This window comes from Trachinotus anak, unplaced genomic scaffold, assembly GCF_046630095.1.
Source record: "Trachinotus anak isolate AG129_WGS33_773 ecotype Australia unplaced genomic scaffold, CSIRO_AGI_Tana_v1 ptg000024l, whole genome shotgun sequence".
Taxonomy (NCBI): Eukaryota; Metazoa; Chordata; class Actinopteri; order Carangiformes; family Carangidae; genus Trachinotus; species Trachinotus anak.
The window spans coordinates 2,818,349-2,832,140 of record NW_027273875.1 but is presented as its reverse complement, the minus strand read 5'-3'; the positions used below and the strand labels follow the sequence as shown (position 1 = coordinate 2,832,140).

The window sequence follows — 13,792 nt, the reverse complement described above, 5'->3', positions numbered from 1 at the left end:
CTGCTCAGGTGGCCCACAACTCTCAGTGACAGACTGTATAACTGTATGAATGTGGGCAAGGATGTTCCTGTATGAGCACATGCATGCTGAGGAAATTTTCTGTGAATCATTAAAGGTTTATAAGAAAGAAAAAAGAAAAGTTTAAACTACAAAAGCCCAACCAAATAGAACATATTGGTAGAAATCTAGGAATGCTGTCATACTGTAGTTGATATTCAAAACATACATTAAGCCTTAATTTGCCCAAATATTGCCCAAGTATCACAGACACTGTCAAAGACAACAAGTTAGTGAAAGTATGAGTGAAGAGAGCAGAACACATAGAGAAGGAACTACAAAAACCACAACTATAACTACAGCCACCAACACCAGTGAGAACCCATGCATACCACTTCTGTGTGTGTAGTACACCCCCAGGCCTGGGTCAGATGGTACTAGCAGATATATTCAATGGTTTATTTGAAGTTGTCAATTTAACACTGCCATTAGCAAAAAAAATGAAAGGAGGGTGCTGGAAGCCACACATATTTCCTGCGTGATTTACTCGATAGCAGTTTACAGTCTACTTTAGGTTCACAGAAAATTTTAAGTGAACAAACATTTGAAAATAAAAAGTCTTCAAATAGGCCAGAGAACTACATTTTCATAGTTATTTTGTGTCCTCTGGATTTTAATCCAAATGTTCCACATGCCCAAAAAAAAAAAACTAAATGAAGGGAAGACATTATACTGGTTTTGGAGCATATACCAAACATTATGTCTGCAGCTACTATCTGACCCAAGTTATTTGCAGATGTGCTGTGGAAATGCATGCTGTGACTACTGCTACCACTACGAGTGCAAAAATCACCACACAGGCATGCAGCCGCTGAGAGTCAAGGCCTGTACAGCCACTCCTACTGCAACTACAGCCTACACACATGCATGCAACTGGCGCATCAGTCATGGCCAGTTTTAAACGCGAACCTGAAAAGAAAGATGCGCTCTTGATGAGGCGCAGAGGGCCTTGTTCAGAGAAGGCCCGGCGAGGGCTGCAGAGCTGAGAAAATCCTGCGCAGCACAAACAAAAACATGGAAAAGAAGAAAGGAAGAGGGCAAAAAGACAAAAAAAACAAAAAAAACATGAACCACAGTTAGTGAATGAGTAAGAAGGAAAACTGGCAACCTCTTGTTGTCCAGCCACCTTGTAGTAAACAACTGAGCTTTTTAGTCTGGAATGAAATAATGCCCCTCATCTGGTAGGTCAGTCAGACAGACAAACAGTGAGACTGGTATCACTCACAGAAAACACAGCTAACCAAACAAATGAATGATGATCGGCTATAGATCTCTGATGTACATAAGCAGATCATTCTTGTCTTTTCTGTGAGGATGACAGAGAAAATGCACAAAAGGGACAGAATATGCCAACAGTTCTTTATATTGGTGTCTCTAGCAGTAAGAGAGAGCTGCTGGCAGTCTTTCCAGTCTGGTTTGTATTCAAACAGGAATGTTAAAGGTAGGAGAGAGAAAAAACCAAATCTGCTGCTTCCTCACAGTTCTACAAAAGCAGATAAATAAACTAAACCAAAGGCAAAACTCAAGCTGTAAATAGTAACAATATTTCATACAGTCAAGTATTCCTCCATTACAATTTCCACTTAATTACGTGAAAATAATCCTAATGAAGTTATTCTAATATGTAGTCATAAGTCTATCACGACTGAAGTAATTACACTGAGTGTGTGACTATAAACCAAAGGAAAAAACTAACATTTCATACACTTTCTAATTACAATTCATGAGTGAATTAAAAGGAAACGGGACGATCATCATTGGTGGCTAAAAGTTTGGTGTGACACTGGGTTGCTGTGGTTACCTATGTTCCCTAGGAGACTGTTGGGCCCGGTGTTTTGGTCAGGCCTTAAGGTGTTGCTGTCCTGTCCAATGAACTCCAGGCTGTCCTGTAACCTGCGCAAGATGAAACAGAAAACCAGGAATAAAAGTTACTTATTTCATAGCATGTACATACATGACTGTACTGTACATACACATACACAGTATGAACATTTGAAAAAAAAAAAAAAAAAACTTCAATTACAACATACAGTATGTATGTGACTGTATCCCTGGCTGTTATAAACACAGGGAACATACTATAGACCATAACTGAAATGAAGGAGAGAAAGATAAAATGAGTGTCTCATCTGCATGTGCTGATTTATGGAACAAGCTGCCATATCAGTCAGAGTGATAAGTGTGTGTGTGTGTATTCATGCTTACGTGTTGAGGCTGCCGTACACACTGCCTCCAGTCCTGGCGGTGAAGACCTTACTCAGCATCAGCTGAGGTGGCGATCTGATATGATGATGGCACAGGGACAAAGATCATCAGCACTTGTGCTCAGTTCATGTGCTGGTGAACATTTGTGCATGTTTCACATCCAATTTTATTTGTATCTTCTGCTGCCACATCAATTCACAACTTCTCATTTTCTTCCTGATTCCTCGTCAGTCCTTCTTTCCTTACTTTCATTGTTCAGTAATGGAAATCGAAAATAGCACCTGATACTGGAATAACTCAAATAGAAAAACATCCCACAATCCGGTAAAAGCCATTAACAATGTCAAAGCAAATCCAAAAAACTCCATAACAGATGTTTCATCTCCATATGGCAAAAAAAGTAACGGTCAGAGGGTGTGTTTCAATTTTATGTGATTATCAGCTGTGAGAAAAAAAGCCAGAATCCCTATTCCTCTTACCTGATCTGGTGGATTTTTAGTGTGGAGCCTTTGTAGCTCATGGCCACAGAGCCAAACATCATTTCCCCCAACATTACCACATCGGACGAACACCTTGAACCCTTGAGAAGAGATGAGAGGGGGAGTTTTTAATGTTACCCTTAAAAGCAATAAAACTCTAGAGCGAAGTGACTGAACTGCAGATGACTTTTACCTGGAAGCGGAGACCCTGCTCCTTGGTTTCCTTGGTTTCAGAGGCGCAAGAGGAGGAGCTGTCCAGGGAACTGCTGCTGCCACCCGTAGGACGGAGCTGGCAGCATTTCCTGAACATCTTCACCTGGCCCTCTGTGCTCTGTGGGGTGAAAAATCAAAATAACATTATAGGCCAAGAAATATGAACACAGGCTCATTTGAATCTGCAGGTGGTTCACAAAAATGTTCTTTTGAGTACATTTAGCAGCAGTGGATGAACTTTTCACGTTGCTTCTTGGTTGGTATTAACCTCTAATCCAGTGGTTCCCAACCTGTGGCTCACTGGGGGGCTGTGAGGGTATTTGCAAGTGGGCTGACATATTTTCAAAAAACAGTACAATTTTGGTGAAAAGATGTATTTAAAAAAAAAAAAAAAAACAAAACAGTACATTTAAATGTTTTAAAACAAAATGATCTTAAAAAAAAAACAAACTGAACTGTTCGAGTCATAGACCATAGAAACCTAATCTTGACGCACTCGTGTAAAACAGCAAACTACAATGTGAGGCTCAATCAGCCTGTGTCATGTGCCTTCTTAACTTGGCAGCCTATTGAAGAGGAATGCATTTGGGAGGGTGGGAAGGGGAGGGGGAGAGTGTGAGCGTGTGCTTTTTAGCTAGAGTCTGGTAATGGCTCACTGGAAGCCACTGTTGATGATAATGTTAAAAGACAGGAGGAGAGTGAGAGGGTGAAAAATGAGAGGGTGACAAAGAAAACAGATAGAGATGAGGGGGGGAAACAGGAAGTGAGGAAGAAAGATTATTATTGTTGCTTCATTCTGCTCTGTTAAAGTACATTTGTAAATGTATTAGAGACATGTATGCAACTTGCAGTGTACATGTTCTGATCTCTCACATTAATATCTTTTTTTTTTTTTTAAACACACATACGCACACACACACCACTGAAGCCAATCTGCTTCTAAGCAAGCATGTGTTTGAGTGTGTAGATGAGTGAGTGAGTGTGTGTGTGTGTGTGTGTGTGTGTCCGCTGCAGTGCAGTGTGAAGTATGTGTACAGAGGCCAGCAGCATGTGACTGCCAGTCATATGACTCTTTCGGGAACTCGTGAGCGAGCAGCACTGCAATCATTGCCTCCCTCCCTCCCTCCCTCCCTCCTCCATTCCCTCTCTCTCTCCCTCTCCCTCCACCACTCAAACATCATCCCTCTTCGATTCCCACAGCTTTCTTTCTCTCCTTTAGTGCATCCATTTCTTTCCTTGACCAGATTCATCTCCTTACCTATATTTTATTCTTTCCTAATCTTCTCCCTCCCTTTTCTTCATTCACAACTCTCACCCATTCCATCTCTGCGTGATCCTTGTTTCACTGTTCCTCATTCTCTTTGACCCTCTGGCCTTTGCTTGTTTCTGCTGTTAATCACTCTAAAATAAATTCCTCTGAGTTGACAAAAAAATAAACAAACAAACAAAAAAAGCAGAGCCATCATGTGATGGAAGTCACACAGTAGCTGGCAAAGCCCTAACGTTGCAGAATGCCCCAAAAAAATATTGACATTGGACCAAGGAATACACTCTCTCTCTCTCTCTCCCTCTCTCTCTCTCTCTCACACACACACTCACACACACACACTCACACACACACACACACACACTGCAGTAACTCCTCTAACTCCTCTTACTGCATTTTTTAAGAGCTCACTTCAAACAAGTGTCACTGTGTAAGATGCACACACACTACTTAACTCTTCTTATTGCAATTCTATATCTGGCATCAGTCCTATCCAAAAGCAGTGCTTAGGTAAATCCACATGTAAGAGTTGAGAAAGCTGAGCAAACATTCCATCCTATTTCCAGTGTCAGGGTCACATAGAGCAGATCAGCAGGAGGTGGGGCTGTGTATGCAGGTAGACTGAAATGCAGGCAGGTAAAGAGAAAGAAATGTATAGACAGGTTATAAAAGATTAGATAGAGATAATGTAGGAGTTCATCAGATGAATGTACATTAGCAGAGGTCAGTGATCAGGACATAAAAGAGAGGCAGATTTAGGAGAGAAAGAAAGACATAAGGCTGAGAGAGAAGCAGACAGCAGAAGAGAGCAGATCTAGAAAAGGTAGATACAGACCGAGGAAAATTTACAGAGGGTGAGACCATTCCAGAGACAGACGAAGACAGATGAGACAGAGAGAGAAAGACAGACAGTGAGTGACACGGCTGTCATGTGAGGATGAAAGAATGCTGCTTACACATGGGCTGTCAGCTGAGGCTATTATTATTGGAGATAAGAGCACCAGAACAAACCGGTCAGGGTCAGACAGGAACACACAGCAGCACTATGAAAATATTAGGTGTGTTACTCAAAATTAGAAAGAAAAGAGTGGTGACTGTGTGTCCCTGTTTGTTGGAAATATCAGCTGGCAGGTGATGTGTGGGAGAGGCCCTACACAGGCTGGCAGTCAAAACACATAATTCACATGTTTGATGACTATTGTTGTACACACCCTGATCCGACTCCATTGCTGTAGTAAAACACTTCTTAATCAGCATATCTCACTGGCTGAAATGGGTGTGCTTACAATTGACCCATGCTGCCAAGTAGATCTGACTCTTAAGTACACAATAACACACAATACAAATTAACTACCTGTTTGACATACTGTCAGAATGTTAGGGTAATATCTGCCCTCAGGACTGCCTTGCCCTGGAAAACTGATCATATGACTCTTTGGCAGCCACTAACTCAAGAAGAAACTGCACCTTTTGTTTAGGAAAGTTCACAAAGAAAGTTCCTTAAACAAAACTAGAGATATTTACAAGCATACAACCAGTGAGCAACCTGGTTTTGATTTTTTTTTTTTTTTTAAGTTAAATAAACTTTTAATTTTAATTCCCAGCATTTGTGCTCTTCTGTAATACTGTACCAACCCTTTATAAAAATAAGGAAATACCTAAATAAAAGTTTAATTAATTAACAAAACAAACAAACAAAAAATAAAATCACACCAGCATACTGCCAAACAGGACACATTCCTTGCCTTCCACTTCTAATCCCTTCAGGTGGACACTGTTCACTATAGGGCAATAAGGCGTCCTGCAGGATAAGCAAGATAAGGTGCAACTTGTGTCCTCTGAACATCATGGTAGTCACATGACTTCTGTTGGATGTCAAGCCTCTGTGTCTGTCTCCCTGCTCTTATCTTTGCTCATCTACTCTGACCGTCAGCGAGTTCTTAAAGTCAAAGTTTCTGCAGAATAAGACTTTTAACTTTTCAAATTCTACTCAAGATTGAAGTGAAAAAAACTACACAATGGTACTTGTAATAATGACAAAATATAACAAGCAGGATAGAAAAGGGGGAAACAGGAAAGCAAGCTGTTCAGAAATGTGCAATTTCACCATGTTCTGCAATGCATTTTCACATCTTACTTCCTATTAAGGAAACCTTTTAAATATTCAGACTTTTAAACAGGACTTGAAGCTACTCCACTGCATCAGCTGACCCTTTGAATAACAACACACACACACACACACAGAGACATGTGACTCACGGTGATGGGGGTTTCCTCTGTGCCCCTCTTTTTGGCATTGGAGTCGAAGAGGACATTTCTGCCGCGCCTCTCACAGTCCTGGTACACTATCAGCCTGATCTGACTGGGCTCCAGCTGGGGAAGTGGCCAGCTAGATGGAAGGGAGAATAGACAGAGGACAGAGGGATAAAAAAGGCAGAGAGTGAAGATGGAGAAAGCATAGTGGGAGAGAAAATAATGCAATTAGCACAAAATAAACTGATAAAGCAGCAGGGATCAGTGAGATGAAACTGAGTGAGTGGGAAAAGAAAAGAAACATCTCACATATTCTTTTAAAATATTTCACCCATTTCTCTGAGTGTTTCTTCCAAGGAGTTTGCACATTAGAGACAATTAGGTCATGCTTCAGTAACAAAACACTTTCTAAAACAACCTAGTGCAGCACAGGACTGAATGTAGCAGTGGAGCAATGACACAACTTTGTCTATTGTAAATACCAATTCTGAGTGCTACTATTCATTTATCAAACTGTTAACTGTCTACGTTGCCAGGGGTCAGCATGCCTAGGTTCCTGCCTTTGCCTGCCATCCAACTTTCTATGCACCCAACCACAATCCCTTTTGGTGGGTCCACATGGCGGCGGTTCCATATCATTTCTTCACACTGTAACTGAACAGGCCCCATGGATCAAGGCCTGACCACCTTACACTTGCAAGCAAGCTCCCCTCTCAGGTCGGATTCCAGGGGAGGCCCCAACCTCCCTCATCCAGGCGAGGTAATGCAGGTCTGAGACTACTGTTTTATTACAGTCTGTGAAATACATCCAAGTCTGAGGCCATAGCGCTCTGCTGGAAAATGGTGGATTGCTCCCTCAGGGTTGGATGTGAGTTGCTGTCACAAGTGAAGGAATTTATGTATAGGAGCTCAGACATGCATAGGGAGCTCAGTGTAGAGCTGCTAGTCCCTCATGTCAAAAGGTGCCAGTTCAGGTGGTTTAGCAAGCTGAACAGGATGCCTCCTGGGCACCTTCCATTGAAGGTTTTCTGGGCCTGTCCAGCTGGTAGGAGACCCTGGAGTAGACCCAGAACAAAGAGAGTTTATACATGTCATCTGGCCACGGGACATCTTGGGATCACCCGGGAGGACCTGGCAAACATTGTTGGGGAGAGCGACAAACTCCTGAAAAGTTCTACAAGGGTTCTTTGGCTGAGGTAGGGTCTCAATATCAAAATGTACTTATTATTGACACATCACAATTAAGAACAATGTATATTAAAACTACTTGCGATTATGGGCATTTCTTGTACTTTGCTATTTTGTCTTGATAACTGATTTTGTTGTCATGCATATTTGAGCGACATGGCGTTTAATAACTATCCAGTGTGTGCATGATATCTGCCAGACACCCCTATGAGCAGGAAAGTGGCAATAAGCAGCAGGGATGACATACATGCAAGCTTGTATATAAACTCTCTTTAAGCTGTCATCCCTCAGACCAAGCCATAGCTGCCATTCATCTCATACCTCAACCAGTGGGGAGTCACAAAGATATGGCTTGACAGCCGAATACCCACCTACCACCACAGATTGACAGTGTACCCAGATAACATAGAGCTACTTTAGACACTCACCGGACTGATTTTATCCGTGATAGCTAAGAAATTTTATCCAATTATTACTTTTTTTTTTTTTTTTTTTTAAATAATCCAGGGAATATTTGCCGGTGATTAATATATATTGTTTGTGGCTCCTACCTGTTCAAAGCACATTCATAGCAACACACGTGAGAGTCACCCATCATAACCAGCAGCTCCACTGGATAAGATGGGTGACCACTAGTACTCTTCCTTCACGCCATGAGCTTTCATCCACTGCTGTAATTGCGAGTGAAGGGCGACTATATCATCCACTGTCCCCACTCTCAACCAAAGGTTGATATGACCTCTCATATAATTTACTTAACTAACTGTTGATTAGTTGATATTAAATTGAATTTAAACATCTGTCAAATTGTTTTCATTGAAGCAGACATCTTAAGACTGACTGATTTCCATTAATTGTTAACTCCTGACAGGTATGACTACTTCTGTTAATTCCCACTGTTGACATTTACACCCATTCTGGAGATTTGAGATATTATTAGATTATTATATTATTAGATTTAGAACTGTTCATAGTGGTACATTTTCTCTGGCAGGACACACTTGACAACAGTTAAGTAACAGTTAAGCTGTTTCACTGGCTGCCTCAGCTCCATGCCTGTTGCTAGGTAACCTGAGGTTTCATATAGCTCAACTCATTAAAGCTGTTGATCTCAAGTAATATTGTGAATGAAGTGGTTGCAAATCTACACTTGCATCCACAGAATGATCTGGCTATCCCACAGTCCCTGTGGGTACTAGCAGGACGTCACAGGACTCTGGCAGTCCCCTTTGCGTTTGGCGAAACTCAGTCCGCTGGTTGATTTAGTAGGGGCTATAAAGATGACAGGGGATTGGACCAACAGACAGACAGTTGAGGATTTCTGTCTGATCTGATGGATAGGTGGGTTGGGCAGATGGACACATTGCTGAACCTAAATATAGCCTTTTATTGGGGAGCGGAGAGCACCCCTAAACACAAGCCTTTATAGCAAATAGGGTGGCTGGAAGGGGGTTGGAAAAGGAACAGTTAAGTCCACTTTACTTGTCAACAAAATAGCATACCCAAGCCCACATTGAAAAGCAGTATATCAATTGTTGGTCGGTGAGCCTTGACAGAGCAGGGAATACCTGTGTGTGATGGTGTATGGTGTGTGCACGTGGTCTGTGTGTACATTTCCATGCATGTGAGCTACTATTTACAAAACATGTGTGTCAAAGTATGACCAGCATTCTTGGGGGCAAAACGATTCAGCAAAGGAGCGGGGGGGTTAAGTTGTCAAACCAAGGTCAATTATCAGACGGGGCCTTAAGAGGCAGAAATACAGGACTAACTATGGAGTTCATATGGGCAACATTGAATAATGTGTGGTCTCATCATTTTTGCATGGATACATCTCCAGAATTCACTCCTGTAGCTCACTTTATTTCTACTTGCCAGAAGCGCTGCCTACTAATATGGACCAAAACCACCATCTGAATTTAAATTAGGCTTTGTGGGCATTGAGCAGAAGGAGCCACATTTCACTGCATGCATGCTGCTGCACAGTTGTTCCCCTGTGTCGCGTGTGTGAGAACTGCTAAAATGCATACTGTAGCTCCTATCTTCTGTTCCACTTGCTTAAGGTTCTGTGCTTTTCGTAAGATGTAAGGTCTGATGCAGCACTAAAATCTTTTTTTTTGCACCTGCACTGTTTAAAAATGACTTCCAGGCAGTAGGTATAAAATGTTTTAAAAATCTATTTTAGATAAAATTGACTAAATCAACCTTTAGTAACATAAGCTAAAATGTTTGGCAGGTTGTTCACAGTAGAGAACAGTACCACTGCAATTACATTAAAGAAACCTCGGTCTGAGTGATAAAACAGTAATGATAATTATCTAATATATTTTTCCTCAATATAAATCAATTTAACTGCCAATCACATGGCCGAAATAGAGGTATGCACCTTGCAAGTTCAGTTTTAGATTAGTTAAGTTAGATTTTATGATTATGATTGTTTTGAATGTTCTAACTCAGATTTGTCTAAAAGATTTCACCATTAATCTGGTTTCTCCAACTTTCACTGAGGAGCAAAAATCAGCCTTTAAACTCAAAGTGTGTCTGTTGAGGATTCAGCAGACAGACACCTCTGTCCCTCTCAAACATATTCAGACCAGCTCCATCTGTTCAGGAGGCTCCAATAGGTCCTCATGGCCCTAGACCAAGTATTACTGACCTCTTAGGTATGTAAGAAGTTCTCACAAATGAACCAAAAGACATGCATGAGGTTTATGATTCAGAGCACTGGTGGAGCTCTGCCATGCTGATTCTTCCTGCATAGTTCAAAGGTTATTGTTATTCCAACCACAGGTTGTTTGGAAGAACTCTCTTCTCTCAGAAACTTCCAGTGATCTCTTGCAGTAGCTGTGATTTTAAAACTATCACATTTATTTTGTCCCTTTTACATTTCGCTGTAGTGCTGTGAGTAATGATTACCTGCTGATTACTTTCTCAATTAACTGATCATTTGTTTAGTCAAAAGCAGAGAAAAAAAGCTATCACAACTTTGTGAGTGACATTTTCAGATTGCTTACCAACAGTCAAAGTAAATCCTCATTTGAGAGGCTTGAACCAGCAAATGTTTCTGCTTGAAAATTACAGAAATGATAATCAAAATAATTTCCATGAACCCATGAATCAACTCATCATTGCTGCTCTATTTCATTGGGTGTACTGTCATAGGTACACAAGCTGTTATTCAATGACAGATCACTGACCAGACAGTGACTACTTCATACCCCTTCAGTGATTGATCTAATCACGAGTCAGATACTACTCTACTGGTAAACAAAGGCACTGTTATTGTTCTTCTGCTCTTTTATTTAGACTGTGCTTTAATGTATGTTAAGGTTCAATCACTTTACAGAAAATAAAAATCCAAGGGAAGACCCAACCTCTTACCCAGTCTGAGTGCTAAATGGGTGACGTAATGCCTGCCTGGCCTACATAATGAGCTCTAATTGCATTGTATGGGGATGGGTCGATATTATGCTCATAGACCTGTGTGTAAGAATACACATCAGGTGGTCTGAGCTCAGAAGTTTAAAGCCAGTATTTGCTGTTCTAATACAGTTTTAATGAACACAGTCCCATTCGCTTTCTGGCCAAAATCTGGGTGAAGCAATTACAAAAAAAAGACAAAGTGTTGTTTACAAATCAGCCCAGAAGGGATCTGTATTGTATCTGTACATGCTCCCTTTGTTTTAAATATAACAGAGAGAAAAGACAGAGTGAGAGATGCAAAGCAGGAGGAATAAGCACAGAACAGGAAGCAAGAAAGGTGGCAAAAAAGACAAAGCCCTTTTATTAAGCAACAGCATATTTCCAAAAGAATTTAAGGAAAAGACAAATAACAGAGAGACAGAACAAAAAGCAACATAAGAAAAAAAGAATTATAATAAATGAGAAAATGCAGCTAATGTTGAAGGATGATGAAAAATTAAGAATTAAGCATAGTAAATGAGAGAAAAGGTCACAGAAAACAAAACCGCAAACACAAAACCATCTGACAAAGACAAAAAAGCATCTGAAAGAAAGACAAGGCAGAGTGAGAGAAGGAGGAAGTATCCCATCAGTGAGCTTGTGACAGTCACAGCGCTGACAGAGGAGAAAGGGGAGTCATTCATAAAAGCAGCACATGACTTCATGACTGTTACATACTTGTACTGCTTTGACCTCGACTGTCTGAACCAAAAATGACACAAAAATTCTCACATACAGAGGTATTATTTTTCTTGAACAGTTTGTTGTTCTCAAAAGGTAAGTCCCAGCAACAGTTTTATTTTGGTTACATTCAAAAACGTGAAGACAACAACATACACAGCCTCTTCCTTAACAAATGTTATCAGATCTGAGATCACAGATATGTAAAACGGCAAATCTGTTTGAACTAACCCTCCACCCAAATACATACAGTATATGCCAGACAGTTTTTTTCTTATCCTAAAACAAAAGGCATGCTTCACCACAAACCCATAATCCACATTGTATAACAAGACCACAAATGATAGAATCAACCTTGGTTATCATCCCACATGATGCTACTGCCTAACTACTTCAAACTACAAGTGTTGTCCAGCTGGAAACAGCCACAGGTTGCCAACACTGTTAGGCAGAAGACAAGACTAAAAGGAAACAACAACACTAACAATGTTCTCAAACCATCTTTAACATACACTATCACGCCCACTCAGATGCACATAAGCCTGGTATATTACGGACTCCTACCTGGGCATCATTGCGAGTTTGCCAGTCTTTCCCCAGCCCTCTCCCTTTCTCTCTATTCCTCTCTCTTCTCTCCTCTCTCAGCCAAAGCAGGGTCTAAGAATAGCGGTGAACTAAATTCACACAACAACATGAGACTGTCAGGTGATTTCAGGAGCACTGTGTGTGCTGGACAGCACAGAGGCAGCAACAGCAGCGAGCCCGGACTGCTGACTGCCAGAAAGCACTGTGAAAAGCGAGAGACAGTGGGGATTTGTTTGTGTGTTGTTTCTTAATCCCGCTCTTTTTGTTCCCGTCTCCCTTGTGATCCCTCTTCCCCTTCTTTCCATCTTTCTTTCTTCAAGAAATTTAACAAACATAGGCTTGAATGTACAATTCATCCTCAACAAAGAAGTCTTAGAAGAAAGAGCAGGAAAACAAATAGCTTAAAGAAGTCACACTCACATGTGAAAGCTTCCCAAATCTTTATTCCGCTTCAAATCTTCCTTTACAGATACATGAAGGCTGGTTAGTTTTGTGACAAGTGACAGATTATTGATGTAAGTGATGATAAGTGAGTATGGAGTTTGTCAACTCTTGTCACTGTGGGTAAATCCTACTCTGCAGCATTTAAATAGTATGAGAACCTCAAAATAAATTATACTATCTTGAAATTTGAAAAATTAAAGAGCAAAATGGAAATGAAGCATTTTAAGTTTCACTTTTTTTCAAACATTATGCAGTGATACTAACAAGATTTGCTGGCTGTCTTAAGGATGATACATTTGATATCACTGCTAAAGCATTCCCTTTTTAATAACCCCTTCCCTGGAGCAAGGAGACATGTATCATAAATTTATGCCTCCCAGATATTTTAACATGTCAATTATTTAAATTCGCTCAGATCATGCTTCATTAATTATCTCAATAACATCCCTGGGACTAGAGCCAACGGTGCGAATAATTTAAGATATTAATATTTCAACATCTAATTTTATCAATAACTTCTTTTACTAACACCGACAACATCTTCACAACATTCATGTGTCCAGAGAATGATCTTACATAGTGGAAGTAAAACAAAAAAAAAAAACTTTGCTTTTGGGGAATGTAAAGAGTGCACCTAAAAAAGGTAAAAAAAATAAAAAAAATAAATAAAAAAAGGCTGTACTGGGAACATCAACTGCATACTAATGGGAGTTACATATCTTGAAACATCTAGAAACGTCGTTTCATCTGACAGTGATACAAACCCTTCAACATTGAGGTAAAAGCATTCATAGCAGCTTCTGGCTGAGGTGTATACTGATAAAGGTCAAAACAAAGCAATCAGGTTTCCTTGACTGCAGTCTGACATCAGCCTACTTACTGACCTCAAAGAGACCTCGTTCTCTCTTTTCACTGCCACTGGAACGTCTGTGCATGTGTGTGTGTGCGCGTGTGTGTG

The 13,792-nt window shown here is 40.6% G+C and overlaps 1 protein-coding gene across 2 annotated transcripts in view; it reads right to left on the bottom strand.

The window, feature by feature from the left end:
- fnip1 (folliculin interacting protein 1) overlaps positions 1-13,792 on the bottom strand; it is a 41,199-nt gene that overhangs the window by 20,124 nt on the left and 7,283 nt on the right. Inside the window, exons 2-7 of one of the 2 annotated variants that reach the window (XM_071460836.1) lie at positions 6,481-6,610; positions 2,935-3,072; positions 2,742-2,842; positions 2,263-2,337; positions 1,859-1,950; positions 967-1,050 (exon numbers count right to left, since the gene is read on the bottom strand). In XM_071460836.1, coding sequence (XP_071316937.1) covers positions 967-1,050; positions 1,859-1,950; positions 2,263-2,337; positions 2,742-2,842; positions 2,935-3,072; positions 6,481-6,610 — 620 coding nt within the window. The remainder of the gene's footprint in view (positions 1-966; positions 1,051-1,858; positions 1,951-2,262; positions 2,338-2,741; positions 2,843-2,934; positions 3,073-6,480; positions 6,611-13,792) is intronic. The other variant, XM_071460837.1, reaches the window with a different exon arrangement.